The sequence below is a fragment of the Molossus molossus genome, unplaced genomic scaffold (genome assembly GCF_014108415.1).
Source record: "Molossus molossus isolate mMolMol1 unplaced genomic scaffold, mMolMol1.p scaffold_m16_p_20, whole genome shotgun sequence".
Lineage (NCBI taxonomy): Eukaryota > Metazoa > Chordata > Mammalia > Chiroptera > Molossidae > Molossus > Molossus molossus.
Window position 1 is genome coordinate 36,173,730 of NW_023425356.1, and position 27,196 is coordinate 36,200,925.

General features: G+C 51.8%; 1 protein-coding gene across 2 annotated transcripts in view; it reads right to left on the reverse strand.

Moving 5' to 3' along the window:
- KCNH1 (potassium voltage-gated channel subfamily H member 1) overlaps positions 1-27,196 on the reverse strand; it is a 323,861-nt gene that overhangs the window by 52,008 nt on the left and 244,657 nt on the right. For both annotated transcript variants that reach the window (XM_036272815.1, XM_036272814.1), the window contains exon 10: positions 15,009-15,205. In XM_036272815.1, the coding sequence (XP_036128708.1) occupies positions 15,009-15,205 (197 nt within the window). The remainder of the gene's footprint in view (positions 1-15,008; positions 15,206-27,196) is intronic.

The window sequence follows — 27,196 nt, forward strand, 5'->3', positions numbered from 1 at the left end:
CTTGACCATCAAAAGCAAAACCAAAAACAAACAAACAAAACAACACACAATGCTCTATCTGCCTCATGGACAGCCACTTTTGAAAGATCAAAAGGAGAAACAAATCCTTGGTTAATGGAGCACTTATGGAGCTACTATTATGTGCAGAAGTACATACAATCCCAAAGCCAAAATCCCGTCCTTGAAGACCTAAGCGTTTCAGTCAGCACAGTACCTAACACAGGGCTGCGTATCAGGGAGAAACTCATTACTGGGGAGTGGCAATTTAAAAAACCAGCAAAATATTATGGCACTGTATAAATTACGTAATCATGGGATTTATTATGTAGCCATATAACTAGATAATAATATAAGCTATCACTTTATCAAACTTGTTGCTCCCCTCGGTGGTGCCAGGCCAAGATTAACAAGCACAGGGCCTGCCACTGGAGATCCAAACCCTGTACCCAGGCCCTCCTGGCCCAGCCCAGGGCATCGGTTCCGAGCTTTTCTACCTGAAGGGCTGGATTTGGCTTTGTGGGGACATTCTGACCTCCCCAGCTGGGTCATCTGACCCCACATGGCTCCTGTCCCCTGCAGGCCAGGCCCACCCCTTTCCAGCCTGTTCAAAGCCTCATATGGTCCCTCACACCCGACACTGTCCTACCTACTCCCATTATGCTCAGAACCTCAGCACCAGGGTAGAAAAGGGCCTTCAATGTCACCCACTCCTGCAGGCTCCCACCTCCCACCCGCACGGTGCCAGAGAGGCTGCCTTGTTTCAGCCTCGGAGCCCAGAGAGATGACAGCAGGATGAGCACTACATACACAATGATCTCAGCTACTAGTCACAGCTAAGCTGCCGCTCACTGCGCGGAGCATGTCCTCTACACTCCAGGGGTCAGGTTCTTGGGCTCTCCACGGCCCTTGCCCTTGGGGAAGAACAGTGGCACCGGCTTGGGGAGACACAAACGCTGCATTGCAGCGTACCCCTCAAAGTGCCACCCCAGTCAGTAACACCAGCGTGGCCTGGGAGCGCCTTGGAAATGCAGAATTTTGACCCCTCCCCAGACATACTGAGTTGGAATTTGCATTTTAACAAGATCACAGCACGCAGGAGCACAGTGCTCTGCAGCTGGAGTACACACTGACCCGAGATCCCCGGGCCTGGACTTTATTCTGAGGCTGCAAGGAGCCATCAAAGGTTTTAGAACAAGAAAATGACAGAGCTCAGAGCTGGGAGGGCAACTCAGGGTTGTCCTTCACCGTCTGCCTGAAGGGGAGCCCATACCCCCTTGGGTGTTACTCATTTCACAACCCCTACCGGCAGGAAGTTCTCTCTAGTGTCCAACACAAAGCTCTCTTCTGAGATCCAGTGCTCTGTGCTGTGTGACGCTCTGTGTCAGAGTTCCACCGGGTTTAAGGAGACACTATATTAACCAAATACTTAGACCTTATTCCAAGAATCACCCAGGAGCACAACGTACACAGGTATGTTTCTTACGACAAAAGCATTCCTGTGCTGGGCAGGTACTCACGGAAGAAGAGGAAGGAGAGGTGAGGGATGCGGAATCAGGAATAGAAAGAAGAGAGGAAGGAAGAGGAGGAGGGGAAGGATAGTGTCCCGAGTTAAACTGCATTTCCCTAAAAGATCCAAGTCCTAAGTCCCTGTACCTGAACATGACCTTATTTGGAAACAGGGTCTTGAAAGATATAATTCATTGAAAGATCTCGAGATGTGATCATCCTAGATTTCTGGTGGGCCCTGAATCCAATGGCTGGTATCTCTGTAAGAGAAAGGAGGGGGATGTGACACACACAGGGGCAAGGGCTGAAGGCCACCTGCATATAGAGGCAGAGGTCAGAGGCATGCTTCCCAAGCCAGGTTTCTCCAGGAGCCACCAGGAGCTGAAAGAGACAGGAAGTGTTCTCCCCCGGAGCCTGTGGGGGGAGCGGAGCGACTGTGTCTCCCCCGGAGCCTGTGGGGGGAGTGGAGCGACTGTGTCTCCCCTGGAGCCTTTGGGGGGAGCGGAGGGACTGTGTCTGTCTCCCCTGGAGCCTGTGGGGGGAGCGGAGGAACTGTGGCTGCCTCCTTTAGGACTAATTACTGACAGAGGAAATGCACACACACACACACACACACACACACACACTCACACACACGCAGGGCAGCAGCAACACTGCCAGCAGACTGACCAGTCCACGGGGAAGCCTGCAAACTTCCCGCCATGGCTGTGAGCGGGGCGGGCACACCGATGTGCAAACAGCGCCAGGCTTCGCAGAAGGGGACCGTGTGTTGCCCGTGCAGTGACGACAGGGCAGCTGCGGCTCAGACCCCCGGTGCATGGCCTGGGAGGCAGCTCTGCCCTCAGGGCAGCCGGGCTGCTGGAGATGGAGGCACTGCTTGCAACGCCTGGTTATGGATTCCGAGGAGTTGGTCGCTCGTGACCCCAGATGATTGGGAGCTTTAGGAGCTGCCTCTAGCACTAGTCCACAAGCCGTGAGCTGAAGGCGTCCTGTTCGGGATCCGACACCAGAGAAATGTCAGAGTGGGATTAGGAAGTGCTTAAACACAAAGCCCAGGATGGAAATGCTGGCAGCTTCCCGCCGCGTCAACACGCAGCCCCGGAGCGAAGCCAAGCCTCTGCTCTGGGTTCAGCTGCCTGGGCGCAGGAGCCAAGCCTCTGCTCTGGGTTCAGCTGCCTGGGCGCAGGAGCCAAGCCTCTGCTCTGGGTTCAGCTGCCTGGGCGCAGGAGCCGAGCCTCTGCTCTGGGTTCAGCTGCCTGGGCGCAGGAGCCGAGCCTCTGCTCTGGGTTCAGCTGCCTGGGCGCAGGAGCCGAGCCTCTGCTCTGGGTTCAGCTGCCTGGGCGCAGGGGCCGAGCCTCTGCTCTGGGTTCAGCTGCCTGGGCGCAGGGGCCGAGCCTCTGCTCTGGGTTCAGCTGCCTGGGCGCAGGGGCCGAGCCTCTGCTCTGGGTTCAGCTGCCTGGGCGCAGGGGCCAAGCCTCTGCTCTGGGTTCAGCTGCCTGGGCGCAGGGGCCGAGCCTCTGCTCTGGGTTCAGCTGCCTGGGCGCAGGGGCCGAGCCTCCGCTCTGGGTTCAGCTGCCTGGGCGCAGGGGCCGAGCCTCCGCTCTGGGTTCAGCTGCCTGGGCGCAGGGGCCGAGCCTCCGCTCTGGGTTCAGCTGCCTGGGCGCAGGGGCCGAGCCTCTGCTCTGGGTTCAGCTGCCTGGGCGCAGGGGCCGAGCCTCTGCTCTGGGTTCAGCTGCCTGGGCGCAGGGGCCGAGCCTCTGCGCTGGGTTCAGCTGCCTGGGCGCAGGGGCCGAGCCTCTGCTCTGGGTTCAGCTGCCTGGGCGCAGGGGCCGAGCCTCTGCTCTGGGTTCAGCTGCCTGGGCGCAGGGGCCGAGCCTCTGCTCTGGGTTCAGCTGCCTGGGCGCAGGGGCCAAGCCTCTGCTCTGGGTTCAGCTGCCTGGGCGCAGGGGCCGAGCCTCTGCTCTGGGTTCAGCTGCCTGGGCGCAGGGGCCAAGCCTCTGCTCTGGGTTCAGCTGCCTGGGCGCAGGGGCCGAGCCTCTGCTCTGGGTTCAGCTGCCTGGGCGCAGGGGCCGAGCCTCTGCTCTGGGTTCAGCTGCCTGGGCGCAGGGGCCGAGCCTCCGCTCTGGGTTCAGCTGCCTGGGCGCAGGGGCCGAGCCTCTGCTCTGGGTTCAGCTGCCTGGGCGCAGGGGCCGAGCCTCTGCTCTGGGTTCAGCTGCCTGGGCGCAGGAGCCAAGCCTCTGCTCTGGGTTCAGCTGCCTGGGCGCAGGGGCCGAGCCTCTGCTCTGGGTTCAGCTGCCTGGGCGCAGGAGCCGAGCCTCTGCTCTGGGTTCAGCTGCCTGGGCGCAGGGGCCGAGCCTCTGCTCTGGGTTCAGCTGCCTGGGCGCAGGGGCCGAGCCTCTGCTCTGGGTTCAGCTGCCTGGGCGCAGGAGCCGAGCCTCTGCTCTGGGTTCAGCTGCCTGGGCGCAGGGGCCGAGCCTCTGCTCTGGGTTCAGCTGCCTGGGCGCAGGGGCCAAGCCTCTGCTCTGGGTTCAGCTGCCTGGGCGCAGGGGCCGAGCCTCTGCTCTGGGTTCAGCTGCCTGGGCGCAGGGGCCGAGCCTCTGCTCTGGGTTCAGCTGCCTGGGCGCAGGGGCCGAGCCTCTGCTCTGGGTTCAGCTGCCTGGGCGCAGGAGCCAAGCCTCTGCTCTGGGTTCAGCTGCCTGGGCACAGGGGCCGAGCCTCTGCTCTGGGTTCAGCTGCCTGGGCGCAGGGGCCGAGCCTCTGCTCTGGGTTCAGCTGCCTGGGCGCAGGGGCCAAGCCTCTGCTCTGGGTTCAGCTGCCTGGGCGCAGGAGCCAAGCCTCTGCTCTGGGTTCAGCTGCCTGGGCACAGGGGCCGAGCCTCTGCTCTGGGTTCAGCTGCCTGGGCGCAGGAGCCAAGCCTCTGCTCTGGGTTCAGCTGCCTGGGCGCAGGGGCCGAGCACTGGGCTCGCGTGCAGGCCCTGCCCTGGCTGCTCTCCCAGCCCGGCTCGCCTGGCCGGCAAAGGCGGCTGCCTCCCTGGGCAAGCAGTCCAGCTGTGCCGAGCGGACACTCCTCTTCCATGAGGAGCAGCTGCAAAATCCACTGGCCCTCCGAAGCCCAGCCGCCACGGAGCCTTTGCCCTTCTTCCTCAGTCCCCTCTCCTCCCCTCGGCCCCGGTCCGTCACCAGACTCTCGCTGTCCCAGGCCAAGGAAACTGGCTTCCGCTTCCAGCAAATCTTCTGAGTCTTGCCCGGAGCCAAGTGGAAACCGGAGACGGTGTCAGAGAAAGGCAGCACCCTCCACACCTCCTCGGGCTCATATCACCCTTTCTTTTGTGAAGTCAGCTTAAGTGACATTCCTGTGGCAAAATCCCCCAAGTGCTGAGTGCGGGGCTTCAGGGAGGAAGACTGGGCTTGCCGTGCGGGGTGCTCGGAGCTTCGGGGCCTCCCGTGTGCACTTTGCCCTGTCAGCATTTTCAGTGGTTTTTAAATTGGGATATAACTGACATATGACATTCTGTTAGTTTTAGGTGTACACGATAAGAACTCCACATTTGTATATATTGCTGAGTGGTCACCGTAATGAATGTAGTTAACATCCATCGCCATGGATTTTTAGTATTCCGTGCCATTTCCTAACTTTTCAGGTGGTCTCTTCTTTTTCCGTGTTATTTTTCCACCCCCTGCATCTCCCATAGGATCTGTCCCATGTCTGGGGAAGCCCTCCCCCTGCTTGGGGTCATGGGACCCCGCTCCACTTCTCTGTTTCCTCCGATGATCCAGAGGCCCAAAGGGTTCGGATGCACCATCACACGTCTCCAACCAGAGCCCAGTGCACGACCTGCTCCAGCCTGAGCAATGCGGGATGTCAGGTGCTACACTCTGTGAGCCAAGGGTGCCTCCCTGCTGGTTTGAGCATCTGCAGGAGCAGGGGGGGAAATGCAGCGGAATGCAGGAGCCGTCTAGATCTCCAAGGGAGCGGCACCACACTCTGCACGCTGCCCGGAGCAAAGGGCTTTCTAAGAATAAATGTCATGAAAGATATGCCAGCTCTTGCGACTGTGGGCAGCCAGGGACAGTCAGGTGGGTGTAGAAGCTTGGAAAGTGACAGGTTTGAGGAGCTGCCTGGGCTCAGGAGCCGAGCCTCTGCTCTGGGTTCAGCTGCCTGGGCGCTGAACCATTGCCAGGGACAGTGTGAATGAGGGGGAAGAGACAAGAAGCTCACTCCGGTCTCCTGAGAGCATCAGTGGCATCTACAGAGGTGGAGAAACATCTACACCCAGGGCCTGGGGAACAGACAAGGGGAAAGGGATGGTACGGGATACACAGGCAGAACTTCAGAAGGAGAAAGAGGGAGAGGGATCTCTACAGATACCAACTTACAGTCAAGGGTTTAAAAATCTATAGCAACATGACTAATACCAGCAGGTGGACTTGTATGTTCATGTGTCGGTTAGTTGGTTGGGTGGCTGGTCTGTTTGTTCGTTCATTCGTTTGTTCGTTCATTCATTCATTCATTCATTCATTCAATAAGTAAATGCTTACTTTGTAGCAAACTCTACAAAAGCTCATCAGGACAGAGAGGTGAATCAGGCAGACAAGACCCAGCCCTTACAGTAAAAAGAGACACACAGTGAACAGTGAATTGGAAGTATGATGAGAGATACAGAGAGAAGGCGACCAGTGCTTTGGATCAATAGACGAGGGCCCCACCTACACGAGAGAGATTAAAGAGAAGCTATATGCAGTCAGGGCCCATGTGGATTCAGAATCTCACTCTAGATGTCTAAGTCAAGTACAGGCAGAACGAGACCATCAAGTGACACTAGGAACAAATAAATTGCAACCAACAAAGTTTGTAGTGAGAAGCACCAAAATTAGGGGGACCCATGACACACTTTATCTCAAAAATGGTCTGCATGGACATCTGGGTTGGGGTCGATTTTGTGTGTGAGCTTCAGTGCACGTGTTCAAAGCCCCCTTGGAGGGGCTGAACTAACATTTCCTTCCATTAATCTAACATTTTATTATATTTATTATTTTTTAATCTTCACCCAAGAATATTTTTATTATTTTTTTTTTTTTTTTGAGAGAGAGAGAGAGAGAAACATTAATGTAAGAGAGAAACATCGATCAGTTGTCTCCTGTATGCACCCCAACCAGGGATTGAACCCACAACCTAGGTATGTGCCCTGACCGGGAATCAAACCTCCACCTTCTGTGTATGGGATGACACTCCAACCGAGCCACCTGACTGGGGCATCAATCTAACATTTTAGAAGGCAGTTAATATGACAGGCAGCCTGGGTTCAAATCTTGACTCTCCACCTACTAAAAGCATGGGCTACAGTGAAAACCTCCATGACTCACTGGCAAAATTTGTAAAGACATGCTCAAAACAAAAGAGCAACTTTGGGAGAGTGGAAGGAGCTCATAAATGGAACAGGAGGCACCGAAACATAGCAGATGAGGCAGGAACAGGAAATCTGATTGAGGCAATAAAAGAAGGAGACAGTAACTTGCAAGGAGGGACTTTGAAGCCAGGGAGAAACAGCCTTCACAGCCTTCTATCAGCACATGCCCACCAAAATGAGGACAAAGCTCTTTGATATCATGAGGCTGGCTGTTCACTAGAAAATGGGTGGGCCACTGGGCACGTGGGGGCAGGTGGGGGCAAGCTGAGTTCAGGAAGATGTGCAGAAAGCCGGGACACTGGCCAGGAATCTGTTTGGGACTTTGCTGAGGACAAATTGGGCAAGATCCCCACAGCTGGTGCATCTTTGGCTTCTTAACGTTTCATGGAAGACCTGTCCATTCTACAGGTCCCTGACCATTTGAGCCAGAAGAGACACTAAAGGGCATAGGCTCTGTTTCCTAAAGATGTTCTTGCAAAACAGGAATGAATGTTAATAGGTATGTTATAATAGATAATAAACACTTACCAGTATAACTCAAAACAGTGTTCAAGGGGCCATATAAATGTGAGAAACATTGGCCTAACCCCCTGAGACATCAAGAAGCCAACTTGCTCACTGGGGACTGAACCCATGCTCTGGGACTCATTAGCATTACCCTATTTATTATTATGAGTCAAACACACACTTCTAGGAAAGTATTAGGAAGGTGTACTTTTCAAAGGACTGCATTGGCCTCACAGTCCTCTAAACTAGGCCAAATCTTGTATAACTTGTGATAAACACACTAGGTAACAATACTTTAAGGTCAATAAGTGGTAAGATAAATTAGAACTTCCTCTCCCAGCTTCCTGTAGGAATCTACCATTCCCTTCATCCATTAGATGAGATCAGACCTGTGATGAGCCCAACAGCCCTGTTCTTTATCCACCCCGCTGATGAATCACCGGGTTGTCTGATGCTACTTGAGGGGCCCATGCACAGATCTTGGAATCATCTGTCTGAAAGATTTCTAGGCTTTAAAATTCAACTCCTACTCCCCTTTTAAAACTTTTATCACGTGATGAGGTCTTTGCATTTCCAGAAACGCTAAACTCATCAATAACAATTATGACACCAACACAGAACTTGCTACGTCAAAGCACGTTCAGAGGTATATGACTGCCCCTGTTTTATTAATGAATGAATTGGGGTAGGTAACTGGTCTAAGGTCCCTAAAGAGAGCCTGGCTTTGAACCCAAGTATTCTGACTTTAGAATCCACATTTTTTAAAAGACAGAATGTAAGGGAAGGAGGGGGAGAGAGAGAGAAACATCGATGTGAGAGAGACACATTGATCGGTTGCCTCCAGCACAACCTCAACCAGGGCTGGGGATCAAACCTGCAACTAGGTACATGCCCCTGACAGAAAATCAATCCCAAGACCTTCAGTCCGCAGGCCAACGCTCTAACTGCTGAGCCCCACTGGCCAGGGATAGAACCCACATTTTAACCACCACTCCCCACTGCCTTCATACAATTCTTCTAGCTCCTGCCCTCCTTTGCTCTGCTGCTCCCTCTCCTAGGGGTAACGGAAGGGAACTAACTAGACTGTGCCGGGCACTTGAGCACCCTTCTCCAGAGCTACCCTTTGGGGTGCACAGTATGACCCCACAGGAGAGGAACAGTTGTGCTTATCCAGTCTCCCCCGCCCCCCAGAGGGCTGTGCCCAGATGTGAGGATCGGGCTTTAAAGCCCATACTCACTCCAGAACTTTATTGTTTCCTTAAAAATGGCTGGGTACAGCCTGACCAGCTGCAGTTTAAGCTGACTTATACACAATGAATCATGGAACACTTTCATCATCTCCCCCCCTGGGATCATGATGGGGTTCTGCTAAGTTCTGGGGGTACTATGGGGAGGGTCTCTGAGGATCCATCGAAGGCCACACAGCTCCCGAACATCACTCCCTGACCTCTTGAGCTAAAAGGGACTTGACTCAATGTACATTTTGTTGTCTTGAAAGAATTATGATCTTATCACTCCTATCATGTTTCCCTTCCCCCAACCCCTTCCAACATCCCGATTTTATTATCTTTATGGCTTGACAGTCTAATCGATGATTTTAATTCCACAGAAGCCCTCATGGAAGGAAAATATGGGCTACACAGAGATCATTTCAAACACTTGGGCTGTGATGGTTCACTGGGGAAGGAGATTCATTTCTCAGCACCTGGCTTTGCAGTCTCTCTCTCTGTCTTACCAGATTCCACAACAATTCATTCAGGAGAAAGCAGAGGGGCTTCCCAATGCCACCGGCGTGCAGGGCTCTTGCTGAGCTTCCAAGATATGATCTTCTCTTCTCCAGAGAAAAACTGCCTTTGGTTAAAGGGGGCTAGAAATGCACGTACAGTATTGAAGACACCTCACCACGGCACCTCGGTCCCGCGAACAGGCATCAGGAAAGCTCCGAGAGCACCTGTAATGTGGTCCCAGCTCCCTCCCAAACTCACGAGGTTGGGGCCTTAGTAAGCTGAGAAAAATCCCTCCTGGAACACAGTAACAGAATCAAACACTGGCAAAAACAGACTCAAATACACAGCAGTATTAGCTTTAAAAATAAAGGCCCACACACAGAGAGTGAGAACCACCCTCCCGATTACCTACATGCCAATCATCCCGAGCACTACCTGCTGGGAACTACCTATTCCAGCTGTGGTAACTTTCCTCTCTGTCCTAGTGATGAGCTGGACAATCCCCCGAGCTAGCACCTGGGAATGAGCCCTCATCCCACATTGAAAGGAGAGGCCAGCCCAAGTGAAACACTGATTAAACGATCTGGAGCCCTGGCCGGTTTGGCTCAGCGGTTAGAGCATCGTCCTGTGGACCAAATTGTTGTGGGTTTGATTCTGGCCAGGGGCACATACCTTGGTTGCGGTTCATCTCCCGCCCCAGTCGGGATCATGCGGGAAGCAACCAGTCATTGTGTCTCACATCATGTTTCTCTCTCTCTCTCTATCTATCTATCTGAAGATAAGTGGGAAAATATCTACAGGTAAGGATGGAAAAAAAAGTATCTGGTGATGAGCAAAGGGGAGCAAAGAATGAAGTCAGACCTGCAAGGGTGGAGGAGGTGGAGAGAGGGGACAGGCCGGAGGGAGGAGAAGGAGACAAATGTGTATGTGTTGAGTGGTTCCTACAGGTATATACACTTGTCATGTCTGCTGTTTTAATATGAGTGATCTCAATACACCTAATAAGAAGGAACTTTTATTAGATCCTGTCACCGATGAGGAAACTCAGGCTTAGAATCGTTCGGTAACTCAGCTCAAGGCACGCAGCTAGTCAGCAGGCAAACCAGGATTCAAACCTAGTCCTCAGTCCCAAGGCTGGTGGTCTCCCTAGTAAGTTACCAACGTCATGGCCAGGCGAGCCTGCTGCCTAACCAAAGTGACGTGTATCGTGTCTTCCCGGCACACCAGCAATGTGTCCCTAGGCGGAGAAACTGCTCATGTCTCCCCACCTGGGACATGACTGTGATTTTGCCGTACACGTTTCTGAGTCCCCTGGGGGGCAGCGAAGGCCAGGGGAGATACTGTGGAGACAACCTGTGCCACCCCTGAAAAGTCAACAGACTGGGAGAAAGCAGAAGCCAAAGAACGCCCAGGGGAGCAGCTGGCAGCCGTACTTAACGGCCGACCGCGGGATGGGGTGCGGTTATGCGCGGGGCTTGGGATCTGCCACTTAGGAGCTGGTGACCTTGGAAAGGTCATTCTCTTCTCTGCAGGGTCCCAGTTTATTCCCTTGAAAAGCGGGGCTGCTTCGGTAACGTCATGAGACTGCTCGGAGGATTTAAGGAGCCGACAGAGAGCACACACTGACATTGTGACGTAGCGCCACAGTCTCTGGAGTTGGCGAGGATGTTGCTATTAATAGTGTGCAAAGCTCTGACTGCAGAGGGAGGATGACGCGGGGCCGGGAGGAAAATGCCAGGAGAGCCTGGCCCCCTAGAGAGCCAAGGGTCTGGGGTGAGGAGGGCTCCGCTTCCCCTTACTCTCATGGACGACGACAGGCCACCTCCTTCCGGAGAAAGAAGGGGCTGTGCTCTCCTCTTGGCAAAACCCTGACCCCCTGGCGACTGAACTGAGATGTCAGAACAGCTGAATTTCCTTCTCCGTGAATGGAACTGGCCGAAACAGTGTGCGAGTGCGGCCTGTCCACTGGCAGGAGCTGCCCGTGACAGTGAGGCCAGCACGTGCCCACTTCCCAGATCAGCTGGCCCCTTCTCTGCTGCAAGAGTGCAGAGAACCCTCAATAAACCCTCCCCATGGGACCTTCAGCAGAGCGAGCACCCTGGATAAAGGACGTCAGAGGAACTGTCTTCTTTTTATTTCCCAAAAGGCTCCAGATAATGAAGAGTAGAGTGGAGCAGGGTGACAAGTAGACAAAACAAAATTATAACAACCCACGGTTTCACTGAGCACATACTATGTGCCAGACCCTGTGAGTACGAGCTTTGCAAGCATTACCTTATTTAACGCGCACAACTACTCTACAAGGTAGCACGTTTCCTCGTCCCCATTTTGCAGAGGAGAAAGCCCTGGGACGTACAGAAGCACCGAGTGGCAGGCGCAGGGGGCAGGACGCAGGCTGGGGTCTCCTCTGGCTCCGTGCCCACAGGCAAGGAAAGCCCAGGGTCAGAACGCGAGACTGGTCTCAGCTTCTGCCTCCTTCACCCCTGCCTATGACCTCAGGTGTCTTTGGGGAAATAGAATAAGGTGGCAGTTCCCTTCCTGAGTTGGGTCCCAAGAGCAGTGCCGAGAGCCGGGTTTCACACAAGTGGTGGGTTCAGGGATACAAGCATGGGACTGAGATACAGAGGCCGGAGCAGGCCATGAGCTGTGAGAAGCAGGAAGAGGCCTGGTCAACGAAACATTTCGCGTTCATTGACCCCGCTGTGGTATTTGTGACACGAGGGTGATGGGGAAACGCAGGAGACGCTGGATGGCCACCGAGGCACCTTCCAGCTCAGAGTTGCTGCTGCGCCCGGGAGGAGGCCTGGAAGACCCAACAATCCCCCCATGTCAGAGGCACTGTGTTCTCAGGAATCTTTGCAAATAACATGCTCGATTTTGCCAAGATAGAAACAACCACAAGAACACACTTCATTTTGCCAAGAAAAGAAATTAGCTAGAAGGATAATTCATGCATGTAATGTTCCCATCTTCTCTGCCCCATGCAACTATAAATTAATTCTCAGAAAAACACAATGAGAGACTACAATGGCAAGACCAAAATGACAAGCCTCTTTTTTCCAAGAAAAAGAATGGCTACCTCTTTATATAAAGGATCTCACTAAAATTCTCTTGCATCCATACCAGACTTATTGGCAACTGCAGTTGCAAGGACATTTGAAGGTCAACTAATCTGATTCTCCACCAAGTACCTAAGTCCTCTTCAAATGTCTCTGCGGGGTACCTAGGGGATGCCTAAATTCCTTCCGGACAAGAAGTCTGATATCACTGACAGCTGCCTATGGTACACATTGGGCAGCTCTGGTCTTTTCCAAGGTCTTTCTTGTCCTCTCTGCAGCTTTGATTCTGCCTCTGCACCTCGTGCCATGCAGACGATGCCTAAAGCTCGTCCACAACCCCCCTTCGAAACTGTGGCCCCCGAGTCTTCTCTTCCGCAGAGCTGTCAATCACCCTGGACTTATGAAAGCAACCTGACTACTAGGTGTTGTTTTTATTGTCGTCCTCATTAGTTTTTTTTTAAAGACAGATTAGCTCCACAATTATTCCAAGATGATTACTCCTCCAAATAACCCAAACTGCACATTTTCCAACCTATATTATCAGCAACACTGAAAGCTGATTATAATCAACTTGCTTTCATAAAAAGAAGAAATAAAGCAGAAAATAGATTTTAAGAGAATCTACTTGGCTAAAAGTGTCACCAGCAAGCATCCCATGCTCCCAGATACACGACGGAGAGCTGTGAATGTTCTCCTCCTCACCCCTGCCCATTTCCCACTGAAATCCAAAGGACCACCTTTCAAATCACAGAACCACAAGAACCATCCAGCCACAAGTACACATTTTATGATGTGGAAACTGAGGCCCAGAGATACCACTACTTTCTCCTTGCCACCCCCGAAAGCTGGTTCATTCTCTGTCCGGGGTTAGGCACTGGGGACACCAGGGCCTGGTCCCACGTCTCTGAGCAGAGACTCACAGGCAAGCAGTGCAAGGCATTACAATACTGGGGAGCATGTTGTTGGGACAACCCAATGACTGGCAGTTAGAATCCTTCACAAAGACCTTGGAAGACAAAAGGCTGTTTCCTTTCTCTGCCTTTGCTCAAGCTGCCCTCCAACGGAAACAGCTGCTCCCTCTTTTTTTGGCAAACTCATCCATTAAGACGCAGCTCAGGTAGCACCCCCCCCCCGGCAGATTCTCAATTCCCCCTTTAGCTGCCCTCCCCTTTACGCCCCCACAATCCTCTGTACGAGTCACACTCACAGTACTGAGCACCATGGACTCGGCACCATGTACTGCACTATCCCTCCTGTGGTGAGCTTCCCCATGGGACACTAGGTTCTTGGAGACAGGGAACCGCGTGCTATTCAGTTGTATACGTCTATCTAGTTCAGTTGTTATGTCCTGGGTTTGATGAATGACTCAAGGGTCAGCAGGCGTCTGTCACATGCAGGAGGAGAGGAAAGAACCCCAGACCAGGAAGCCGCAGCAGAGGCACAGGGCTCTGGAAGGGGTGGCGTGGGCACAGAGCTGGCAGAGTCCTCGGGGTGGGAACGCTCAGGGTGGCAGAGGTGGGTGTGCAAAGAGCCACTGAGGTTAGGGTTTGGGTGTTAAGTTTGGACCAGATGTGAAAATCGTATGAGCCGCGCTGAAGTGTGCAGACATCATCCTATAGTCAGAGCGGAAGCAAAACGTCATTACAGGGGGAGTGGCACGATCCGATTCGTGTTTAAGGTCACTCAAGTGGCCAAGAGGGAAGGCACCGCACCGAGGACAGACGCAAGGTGGGAGGGTGTGTTTGGAGAACACTGCACCGTCCAGGACGTGGGGCGGGTCTGCAGCAGGGACGCTGTGCCCCGAGAGCTCAGGGAGCACCCTGAGGAGGAAGCACAGTAGGGGCGCAGGTTTGAGGGCCTGGGTGGAACCAATGGGACCTGACGAATAAGTAACCCGAGGTGGGAGAGAGGGAGAAGCAGCGTCACCTTGGTCCCAGGGCTTCTAACTCGCAACCTCAGGGCAATAATGTAAATAGAGACAGGGCCATTGGGGGCGAAGATTATGAGGTTTTTTTGGCAAGATTCCCATGAAAATCCTTCCAGATGATTTCTGTAGGTCCAGAGATATACATGGTTACTGATTGAACTAAAAGAGTTAAATAAAATGCAAGAAAATCAATCACGAAAACCTAGGGGACAAGACACATATATTAATCCTCCCAGTCAGGTGGGGCAATTCTGATGATTTGAGGGTTCAAGAAACAACTTCAGATGAGAAATCCTTTCGTTCTCAGAACTACCAATATTCCTCAACCAGTGAAATTGGCATTTGTATATAAAATATTCTCTAACGTAAAAAATAAAATAAAATATTCTCTAAGCCATCACATTCCACCTATTTCTTATTTTCAGGACCCAACTATATCATTTTCATATCTTTTAAAAATTATTATTATCAGCTGGCTAATGTCCTCACACCACTCAGGGGGGCCCAGGCACCAGGGAGAATTTTGGTTTACATTAATTAAATGGCCCCACTCAGCCATTTTATTGACTAATCATCTCATGTTTTACTCCTCTTTGCAAAATGCTAGAAGGTCTGGATACTGTGGAGGGAAAGCCCAGAGACACGCTCATGAATGAATCGCTTCTGCTCTGAAACTGCCCCATCTTTTCATCTAGTAACCTCTCTCCCTCCCTCATTTCATAGTAAAAGTTCTGGAGAACAAGCAATGACCAGAACCCCCACAGCACCCACGGTTCCACGGAAATAAACCAGGAAAGGACCTTCCCGGCCACGTGGTAATTGCACGCGCACAGAGACTGTTGTGGCGGAGGAGACACCGAAGCTGCCGGCTCACCCGCTTCCTCAAGTTGTAGGTGAGAATGAGGTTCCGGGAGAAGGAGTGGGAGAAGGCTGTGTAGAACTCCAGCACCTTCTGCAGGGCGTCTCGCTTGATCACGTGCAGGTCGCAGTAAGTCAAGGCCCTGACGTTGGCACAGGACTGGGCAAGGGTGGCTTCCTTCCAGAACACATCTCCGAACACATCTCCTTTCCCTAAGGAGAGAAAGTGGTGATGAGAAAAGCGTCATCCAGGAGGGGTCTGGCCATCCGGGGGGCTTCCTGTGCTCCCCAGAAATGCTGTCCATTCAGCATTCCACAACTTGGGCTCAGAAAAGGCAACAATGACTTGTTGTTGTTAATTCTCAAGGATATATTTTTCATGGATTTTTAGAGAGAGTGGAAGGGGGGGAGGGAGGGAGAAAGACAAAAGTTGATATAAAAGAGACGCATCCATTGGTTGCCTCCCATATGCGCCTCAACTGGGGCGGGGTCAAGCCTGCCACCCAGGTACGTGCCCTTGACTGAGAATCAAACCCAAGATGCTCCGGTGTGTGGGGGCCAATGCACTAACCACTGGGCAACACTGGCCAGGACTGGGTGACAACAATTTTAATTTGCACCTTAACAACATGCAATTTAAGAAACTTAAAAAATACCACAAAATACATAGAGTTTAATCAACGACTCTAGGATCATTCCTGTTGCCTCCCGAACATTCTGCCCGAAACGGGCAGCCCCTTGTATTCTTTAGCACAACCCTCATTTTTCCAAAACACGAATCACAATCTGGAATTATATTAGTCATCTGTTCGCTTGTTCATTGTCTATTTCCCAGCATGAGAGTTCATGTGTTCTGTCCCTCCACAATACACAGTATCTGGCACACAGTAGGAGTTCTCGCCATATCCAGAGACAAACGAGAAGTGAGGAAGAAGGAGAACTATGGCTCTCCCTTACGTGGTATGGGGAGGGTGTGGACTCTTCAACGGAGCTGGAGGATGGGCAAGGTCTCCTCTGTTTAGGATTGTCTATGTGGAAGAAGTTAGGCAAGAGTAGAGTCGGTCTCCTGCCACGTTTTGGCCGCTGCCTGGGGTTCATGTCTGTACGGTGCCCCATTCTTCCCCCTCTCTCCCACGCCTCTTCCATGGTCCTCACTCTTGCCAATGCCCTCCTGGTGGTATAAAAGTACGGGCCCTATATAAATGGCATCTCCAGGATCCTAAATGCTTAGCATTGCACAAGAGTGTATTTCACAAACCAACAGAGTTCTACTCTCACAGAGCCGTATTCTGGGTCAAACCTCTATCAATTTCTAAACATCTACTTTCCACATAAGGATAGTCTTCCTACCTTTCCTAGTGATCAACGTGTTTTTTAATGCTCACCTGAGTATAGGTTTATTGATTTTTAGAGAGAATGGAAGGGAGAGAGACGGAGAGAGAAACATCAATGTGAGAGAGAAACAATGATCGGTTGCCTCCCATACATGCCCTGGAAGGTGATTGATCCTGTAACCTAGGTAGGTGCCTTGATTGGGAATTGAACCCACAACTTTTTTGCATACCAGACAATGCTCCAACCAACTGAGCCACCTGGCTGGGGCCCAGTGACCAACATTTTAACACATGTCTAATACAAAGCCTAATTCACTCCTGGTACAGTCTCTGGTTATAAATAGCTTAAAGTGTTGTTTATCTTGCCTCTAAATTTTCAGCACAGATAAACACAAACTTGAATCCCCAGGGAGCCAGAGAGGAGTGGAGGGGAGGGACAATGCTACAAGGGTGAAAGTAACCCTGACAACCATCAAAACAGCTGCCTGTCCCGGCCTCCAGATCAGCCTCACTCCACAGCTGGAGCCCAGGTACCCGGACACAGTGTGATGAACAGGACAGATGTTCTCCCGATTCGGGCTACGAAGGGAATCAGCCTTTCAGCACCTGGACAGAGCTCAACCTTTTCTTAAACAGCCAACTTGTGGTTCTACGTACATGAGGAGCACCCCTCGGGCACAGCCTTCTCTGAGCGCATTACCGTGTGAATTGAAGAACAGTACACTGGACACTGCTGCTCAGTTCTCTGTGTTTGTGAAATAATGTGCAGTTCTAATTTATGAAGACGGCTTTACTGACGCCCCAGGAGCAGGATACATGTGGGGGAGGGGCTCTTTAGGTAAATGTGCCTTTAAGGGGCTGCTACTAAAATTCCCTTACCACGCTGTGACTGTCCTCTGTAACATGCGTGGCTGAGTTGGGGCTGCGGCAGTGGACCGGAATGGCCCTCTCTGGCTGCTACCTGGCTTCCATGGAGATGGGCCCATTCACGTGAGCTCCCTGAGTGCTACCCAACAAGCCTGGCCAGTCCGTTCATACATATTAATCACCCACTAGCTCCCTACACTGCATCACAATGCCTCTCCTGCCTTTCATGTTTATTTAATCTTATTCCTCTAGAGAACACTCTTCTTCTGACACACTAGCGTAGTCAAAAAGCGGACCCTGTCTGTATACTGCAACTCACATCAACAGGCAGAGCCTAATTCTCTCCCATTTGAATCTGGACTGACCTTTGTCCCTCGCCTTGACCAGGAGAGTGTGGCAGAAGTCTGGGGTGCTGAGGCAAAGGTCATAGGAAGCCTTGCAGCTTCTGCCTGGGTCTCTTAGGACCCAAGCTCCATGCTGTGAGAAGGACAAGCCACACAAGAAGTCACAGGTGGGTGCTCTGCTGGGCAGCCCGCCTCTGACGCGCACGTACACGAGGCATCCTGGCCGCCCAGCCCAGGTCAGCCTCCAGAGGACCGCAGCCCGAGCCAACACCGGCTGCAACCACAGGTGGGACGCCCAGGTGAGAACCAACCAGCTGAGCAAAGCTCCACAGAACAGTGAGAAACCGTAAGGCATTTCTTAAGCCACTCAATGTAGGGGTGGCTTGTGACACAGAAACAGAAGAGCAGGACACACAGAATCAGAAATCTAGCTGAGCGGCCCAGGAGACGCAATAGGCTGCCTAACACTCCAGCAGATCATCGTACCTAGTTCCCGCTCTGAGGGGCGCCCTGCTTTCTCCCCTGAGAAAATGAGACAAGGAAGAGAAAAGTGGGCTCTACCAGGGGCAGCTGGTCTTGAGTGAGCACCTTGAATGCCAACAACAAAGGCGGAATCGACAAAGCTTGCTGTCTCCTATGGGGGGGCAGTGGGGTGTACTTCAGTAAGAACTACTGTGCGTAGAAGAACATTGGTCATCTTGCCTAATTCTTTTTTTTTTAATCCTCACCCGAGGACATTTTTCCGTTTTTTGTTCAGATAGAGTGGGAGGGAGAGAGAGAGAAAGAAACATCGATGTGAAAGGGACACATCGAGTGGCTGCCACCCGCACGACCCAACCAGGGCCGGGGACAAACTGCAACCGAGGTACGTGCCCTTAGCGGGAACCGAACCTGGGTCTCTCTGGACCCCAGGCCGACGCTCTAACCGCTGAGCCAAACCGGCCAGGACTTGCCTGATTCTCAATAAAATTATTTCACCTAAACAAGATCTAACATCTGAGCATGATACTTCTCAAACAAATTCGGGAGTCATTTTCCTCATTATAAAAGAACCCATGAAGTAAAATGATAGTTCTTCATGTGTATTTAAGATGTGAATTTATTGGTAAAAATTCAGTGTATTAACAACTTCTTCATACCTGTTGCTTAAAACAAAGGGCAACCACATTGTGGCTGAAACATACCATGAGTCCTGGCCAGTTTTCTCAGTGGTTAGAGCATTGGCCCACAGACCAGAGAGACCCAGGTTCGGTTTCCGCTAAGAGCACGTACCTTGGTTGCACTTTGTCCCCAGCCCCGGTTGGGGTCATGCGGGTGGCAACCAGTCGATGTGTCTCTTTCACATCGATGTTTGTCTCTCTCTCTCTCTCTTCCTCCCTCTCTCCCTCCCACTCTATCTGAGGATAGATGCAAAAATGTCCTGGGGTGAGGATAAAAAAAAAAAAATACTATGAAATAAAAAATCATTTGCAGATATGATTACATGCCCGCTGTAAAATTCAAGCAAGCCCTGGCTGGTTTGGTTCAGCGATTGGAGTGCTGACCCTCAGACCAAAGAGTTGTGGGTTCGATTCTGGTCAAGGGCACGTACCTCAGTTGTGGTTCAGTCACTGGCCCTGGTCAGGGTCGTGTGGGAGGCAGCCAGCCGATATGTCTCTCTCATGTCAATTTTTGTCCCTCCCTACCCCTCTTTCTCCCCTTCCCTCCCACTCTATCTGAAGATAAATGAAAAAATATCCTTGGGTGAGTATTTATTAAAAAAAAAGTTTCTCCAAGCAAAGGTTTTGACGGAAACAATAAATGGAGAGTACTTCCTACCACGAAAAGTATTTCACAGTAAGATCATCATAATTTATGTGGAGGGTCTAGGAAGTCTCTGTGTTGTCATAACTTGGATCTGATTTTCAACCCGGACTGAAATCCTACAATCCTTCCTGGCAAGGCAGCATTTGTTGTATAAATTGTGTTAGTGAGATTTAAGAATGAGGTGTTGGAGGACCTAACAGATTCAAAACAAACCCAAGCCGATTCCAGCAAATGAGAAACCTGCGTGTGACGCACATAACTTGGGAAGTGTCAAAGGAAGGACGCAGAGCCTTTGGTAGGCTGTTGTAGGTTACACATGGCCCAGGAACCATGGCTCCCCGGTCGGCGGGCCAGTCAGAAACAAGGACCCGCCCTGCACCCACGCTCATCTGTTCCCTAGCGTGAAATACTCCTTCACCGAAGAACAGAAGGTACCCCGGTCACTGGGAAATCAGACTAATTGAGGCAATTGGCTTATTGATTTATTTCTTACGCTGAGGTGCTGGGTGCGGACAAAACACCACGTTCCAAGTTTCTAAAATACACTCTAAGTGGACGTTCTAAACTGGAGGGGAAATACAGAAAAAGGGGGGCAGAGTAAGGAAAGGCAGTGTAATTAAGACTCCCAGCAAACATTCCTGTGACAGTCACTCCTCCTCCCCACTGTATGCCGCTGTCTCCACTGCACCCCACTGTCGCAGTGGACATAAACAGCCCTCGGGGTACACATGTGGGATTGGAGAAGACACAGAGGGGAGCCGGGACACGGGGCGGTGGTGGCACAGGGACAGGGAGGGGCATCTCTGCAGGGGGCACAGCCCAGGAGAGAGCCAAGAGCCTGCAGTTAATTGGAGTCGGTGAAGGGCAGAGGCTGGGACAGCCACTGGAGGGGGCTGAAGGGGCAGAAAGTGGGAGCGGGAGTTGAGGGGGTTAGGAGAGCGGGGTGATCAGGGCAAATCCCAGAGGTGCTGGGACCGGGCCCTGGGGGAGCAGGCGTGCCGGGCAGAGTTGCAGGGAAGCTGCTGCTCTGATGCTGACAACAGGGTTTGGGAGCCTCCAGAAAAGGCCCTGCTCGTCCAAAGGCAGGCTCTGAGCGGAGGGAAGGGCAGGGAGGAGGGTGTCAATGGGGGAAGAAAGGAGGGACATCCGTAACACCTTCAGCAAAGATACATTGAATTAAAGATAAATTAAAGAAGAGAGAGAGAGAGAAATTTACAGCTGCTTGTCTTCCCTGCTCCCTATCATGAGCTCTTACAAGGACCACTCACAGTGGCGTATCCGTACTAAGCAGAACATAATTCTGCCGTTAAAGTCAGTGCCTGCTGCTGAAATCATCAACCATCTTCAGACACAGACCAATGAGAAAGGGCTCACTCAGTCACTCACGCAACTTTCGGCAGGCATGGTTCTGGGCCAGGTGGAGCGGGGGCCGGACAGATGCGAGGGGTGAGAGACAGAGTCCGGGGGTTATGACATGATAGGGGCTGTCACGGGGAGACTCTGGAGGGGTGTGCAGTCTGAAGACATAGCACAGAGATGATTCCAGGGAGAAGCAGCAGACAGGACAGGGCTCTTCAGCAGGACTCAAAGCTTCTGCGTCTGGAAAAGCCCGTGTTTTGGATCATCTCTCCTTCCCTCGCCTATAGACACGAGTGTTGCCAGCACGTTTTGTAAGCCTTTGATAAAAGGGCCCGGTGTCCTCATTCGGCTGCAAGCTCATCTAAGCACGTTCCACGCCAGGAACACGGGGTGCAGTGCGGGCCAGCCCCTCAGCCCACCCTACTGCCTGTTTTCTTTCTCGCTGGGGCGTCAGGAAGCCCTCTGTCCTCAAGCTGTTTCAGGACTACAGGGGCCTTGCAGAGACACCGGCATGGCCAAGAGACTCTGAGGGGCAGCCATGCTCTCCCCTGGCCCTGGGAACAAGCGGCTAAGAACAGGGGCGGGATCAGTCTTCCCCAGCAAGCCCTGAGCACACCGTGCGCGCAGCCACGGAACTGGATGGTTCAGGAGGACAAGGTGATTTCAAGTGAAATCCACCCTGTTGGGGCTTAAGCTGGCCTCTGCCGGCCTCTCTCCCTCTCCCTCTGGCCGCCGGCCACGCTGGGGTTCTTAGAGTCCCTTTAAGCCCAGCTCCCATGTCACCCTCCCAGCACTGCCTCCAACACATCACCCTTCTCCTTGGTCTGAAGGGCCTCTGCTTCCACTCTGAAATGCGCCGTGACCTCCTTCCTGACCCCTGACCCTGACCACGGCAGCTGCCACCACACATGCCCTGTGCACTCTGGCGGTGCCCTCGGGCTGCAGCTGCCACACCCCAGCAGTGTCTGGCACACAGCAGGCACGCAGTAGGCACACAGTAGGCACACAGTGGCATCTTATTGAACCTCCCCTATCTCAGTGTAGCCCGCTCTAAAATGTGGGCAGCAATGCCCGCCTCGCAGGGCTGTGGTAAGGTTTATACAAAACAATGTGAACCAAGTCCTGTGCTAAGAGCACAGTAGGTGCCCAGGAGGAGCCACAATAAAAGAATCTTCTTAACACTCTGCAAAGCATATTTCTCAGGCATCATCAGCCCCATTTAAACAAGAGGAGCATGAGCCCCGAAGAGGTGAAATGACCGCCCGTGACCCCACGAGCTTCCCCACCCTGCCGTGGGCCTCCAGGCCGGGAGAGGCCCCGCAGCACTCCCACTGACCTGCGCTCTGCATCCCTCGCTCTCGCAGCACTGGGGAGATCTACCTTGATGGCCACTGCGCAAACGGACCAATCAGAGACAGCTCTGACCTAGGGAGCTAGGCCTAGGAATCCAGATGTTCCCCCAAACCAGTTCCCTCCCCTCATCCTAACAGAACCCATGACTTCTAGCTGGCGGGAAGGTGACCAGAACTGGAATGCACTGCAGCTAGATATGGCCACGCGCTGGCTAAGGGGAGGGTGCAGATGGGATGCACGCAAGGTCCGGGGCACGCTCTGCCCTCACCCTCTGCCCCTTCCTTCTGGCCGGAACAAGGGTGTGTGCTCTCTTGCACCCGGAGGCCAAGGTGGCAACTGAGTTAGGATGAAGCGACAGGCTAGGAGGCTGGGTGCCCGCATTGTGAAGTTGCCATACGACGTCTTACACCTGGACTGCTACACGAGACAAAAATGAGTTTCTGTCTTGTCTAAGCTTTTGTCCTTTCTGTCTTGTCTAAACTTTTCTTTGGGGGTGGGGTTACTGAAACAGCTGAACCCACACCCTAGCCAATGCAGGAGTCCATGGCGCACTGACACAGGGCAAAGTGCTGAGTCTGAGAGGATGGTGTGTGCACCCCTGCTCTCTCCACCCGCTCCAGGGACAGCACGGGCTTCCACCTGTCTGAAGGGCTGAGCAGTAACAGGACGACGGGGGCTCGGACAGCACATTCAGCGAAAGCCGCAGAGACTTGAGCTGAGCACCTCGGCGATACCCACCCGCTTCCCAGGCCAGCCCGGCCTGTGGGCAGGGAGCCAGGATCCGCTGAGAACCCAACGTGCATCCGGCCGGGCCCTGGCCCGGGACCCTGCGTCAGGTCCTACTATGTGCCTCACCCGAAGGTGCTGAAGCCCGGCTCTCGCGCTTATTTGAGGATACTTAACACCTCTCCTGCATGCACGGTGGCCGTTGCCCTTGGAATATCTGAGCTGGTCGGGGAGAGTAGGTAAGGAAAGTCTGACACCTTGAATTTTGCCTTCTCTTTCTGTAGTGAATCCACAAAGCCTGTCTTCTTGTTCCTGGTGGAAACGACGCTGGCAGTCTGTGACCTCTGCTTCATCTGCTACCACTTGGAGCAGTGAGAATGTACATCAAAGACAGACAGACATAGTGTAAGGCTCATCAACTTGCCTTCCCATCCAACTGGTAAAAATATCCTACGAGGAATAAAGCCTTAGTTTTAAGTGCCAGGTCTTATCTGACTGTGTTGTGGTGCTGGGTGTGGAGCCAACATTTCTATTGGATTTCTTTTGCCAACAAAGAACGCTGGGACTGGAGATGCTGGGAAGGCCTTGGCCCCAGGAACGGGCGTGCATTTCACCACACATCGGAGGGGCATCTCATTCCAGAGAGGTCTGCTCTCATTTTAGGTTTTACAGGAGAGTTCGGAGATGTTTGAGAAACGTTTGTTTTCTTCTGAGGTCAGTAGAGAGAGGAGCAATGGTTATGCTCTTCTGCAAACCATCTCTGCACCAGGGAGGGGGGACTGCACGGGTCGACCACAGATCTGGTCTCATGTGAATGGCATCTCACCATCTTCACACACAATTCAATCCAGGTCACCGATGTGGCCTCGCCTACTCTGGGTCAGGCACTGTTGCAGTGGTTAAGGGGGATGAGACAGAAGGATACATTGTTTCTACATTCAAGGGGCTAACAACTAAGCAGATGAAACTTACGTGTATGTAACAAGGAAGCGTGAAACCAATGAAAACGGATTGCCAAGGTCTGTGGAGGCTGGGCTGGGCAGGACTATGGGGATTTCACAGAGAAAGTGGGAATGGAGCTGGCCTGTGCTGAGGCAGGAGAATTTAGATACATGAACTAGATGGATGGCTTTTCTGGACAGCAGAGGGGACAGCCAGGTGGTTGGGAATGGTACCTCTGGTATGGATCATGTGGTCCTTCCTTTTCTGCCTGCTTGTTGGGAGTGTTATTTATACTGTCTCTACACTCTTACTGCTAAGAGGAAATGACTCATCCTATTCCCGATGCTCCTTCCTGTGAAGGCAGCTCCAGTGGCATCAATTCTTCCCTGCGTCTGATGAGTTTGGAAGAAGAACCTGCCCATGTGTAGGCCAGCCCCTCGCTCTCTCCTTGGGGTCTGTCTGCCTGCGGGATACATGTTCTGTGTGTCCCTCCACCCCATGAGATGTGCAGGGAGACACATGTTCTGTGTGTCCCTCCACCCCATGAGACTTGCAGGGAGACACATGTTCTCTGTGTTCCTCCACCCCACGAGATGTGCAGGGAGACACATGTTCTCTGTGTTCCTCCAAACTATGAGATGTGCAGGGAGACACATGTTCTCTGTGTCCCTCCACCCCATGAGACTTGCAGGGAGACACATGTTCTCTGTATTCCTCCACCCCACGAGATGTGCAGGGAGACACATGTTCTCTGTGTTCCTCCAAACTATGAGATGTGCAGGGAGACACATGTTCTCTGTGTCTCTCCACCCCATGAGACTTGCAGGGAGCCCCTCACAGGGCTAGGCTTATGCTGGTCAGCCCCATCAGGGTAGGTCTGATTCTGGTGCTCAGCACATTCGCCAATATTTGCTTTATCAGTAAAATAAAGGGTGATATTTTGTCTTGTACCTGTCTGACTCATCGTCTCTCTCTAGGCTTGGAATTCTGGGGAGATCGATGCAATGCATTACGCACCCCTGAACCCAAGACCACGCACCTTTCTTCGTGTCTCAAGCTGCTCTAACCCTGCTTCTGACGCCTACCCCATTAATACCACTTCCACAGCAGTCAGTGGGTTTTCCCGGTAAGTCTAAAGATATTTTTCAGTCCTGAACTTACAATAGTTCTTTGATTCTAATACATACTTAAGTTGTTTAGCATGTTTTAGGCTCTAAAATCAGAATGTGTCTTAAATCAATGATGTCCATTTAATTAGCAGCATTCTTTCTCAGTGGGCCCTAAAGTATTGGTGCATCTTGCAATCCGGGGCATCTTCTAGCCAGTGAAACCTGAAGACACCCCCCTTGCCTTCTGCAGTGCCCCTCAGTCCCAGTGTCTCCCCTGCTCCTGGAGGTCCACCTCAGCCTCCCATACATGCCCATGGGCTCTGCTCCAGACCGTGTTGCTTCTTACCCTCCTTCCCCTCTCTCTTGGGTTTGCTCAGCCTCTCCCCTGGCTTCAGTAGCCACCTGTGTCATGATGGTCCCCAGGGTTGTACCTCGAGCCTGGATCTCTCTTCTGGGCACATTCACGTAGCTCAAAGCCACAGATCCAAAATAGAACTGGTCCCCCTCCCAGGCAAAGCCGCACTCCGCGCTCCTCTTCCTGGTGATAGTTGTCTGAGTCCCTGCAGCCTCCTCCCTTGTCTCCATAGCAAGCAAGCGACTGAGCTCTGATAACTTTATCTCTCAAATATCTTTTGAGTCTGTCTCCTTTTCTCATGTCCACTGCCATTCAGTCTGTTCAAGTCACTCTCATCTCTCAGCATCGTCCTCGCGGGCCTCCCTGTCTGCTATCCATTCTCTTCACAGCAGCCAAGATAATCTTTCTAACCATGAATGTGAGTCTATCACTCTTCTGTTTTCAAGTCTTTGTAGAAGCTGCCCCCACTGCCTGGGACACTCTCTCTTTCATTCCCTACCCCAAACACCACCACCACTACTGCACCTGGTGGAATTCAGTTCATCATGCAAGTCTCAGCTCAGATACCACCTCTGTCAGGAAGCCTTCTTTGATTTTTCCTGGCTGGCCAGTTTTGTAAACTCCCATAACATCCTGTTGTGACGCCTATTGTAAATCTTGGCACGGTATTATAAAACTTCATATTTAGTTGTCTGCCTTGTTGGTGAGACTGTTAGCTCTCTGCCAGGTGTGTCTGCTTGGTTCACTGTTGTATCCAATCCACAGCACTGCACCTGGTATGTTTATGGAATGACTGATCGCTATTGCAGTGAAGAGATGGGTCTGCGTGAACAATATAAGGTAGGTCAGGATATGAAAGACTTAGAATGCCTCAGGACAAATGACTTTAAGGAGAGACTTGGTTTCCAGTCCAAGAGCAAGAACCTGGGTGTCCTCAGGTGGCTACATCGTCAGCCAGACTCAAGAATGAATTTGCTGACCTGCTCAGAAACACTCCCATAATTCACTCTGGTCCAGATGGATGCTGAACTGAAAATTTATAGACAGATTTAAAAAGAAGAAATAGCCCGGCCAGTGTAGCTCAGTGCACTGAGCATCGTCCTATGGACTGAGAGGTCCTGGTTCGATTCCCTGTCAGGGCACATGCCCAGGTGGCAGACTCGATCCCCACTAGGGGGCGTGCAGGAGGCAGCCAATTGCTGTTTCTCTCTCACATGAATGTTTCTCTCTCTCTCTAAAAAAATCAATGAAAACATTTTTTTTAAAGAAGGAGAAATAAAGATAATGAATATCAGAAATTACACTATGATACAAATGTTCTCCTTAAAGAAATTAAAATCTCACCCTAATATGGGTCATTAGCCTTTCTGGTGGAGAGGATACTGAGCACCTGCAAACAACGCGGGTACCTCGGCCTGAGTGGGGCCTCCCACAAATGGTTCAATTAAAGCAAAGGTTTGGAAACATCATGACAATTCTTCTGTTCTGCACAATCGCAATTAGATAAAATTAACTTCATCAAACGTTGCTCCACTAAATGATACAGACCACAAATCTTCCACTGACAGCAGGTGATAATTTTCCAAGGTCGCTATAGATAAGAATTGAAAACTGACTTGCTTTTTCCCTGTTTATAAAAGAATATATGTGCATTGTAGACAGTAATTAAAATGCATTGAAAAGTACGGCCACCATCCAGAAAACATGGGCTAACATTATAGCCTACTTTCTTTCTACTCGTACATGCATTTTTATGTAACTGTGGTTACTGTTACTGCATATACAGTTATATATTCTGCTTTCCCCACTTAATATTATGCTGGAAACATTTTGCATGTCAATAAAACTTTTTATGTCTTGATTTACCACATTTTTGATTTAACCAATTCGCTCTGTCTGGGCACTAAAGTTAAGAGAATTTCCTTTAGAAAGATCTACTAACTCTCCTAACTACCAGTGTCTTCGGGGACTGCAAATTCATTTTTTAAAATTGCTTAAGCAAAACATAA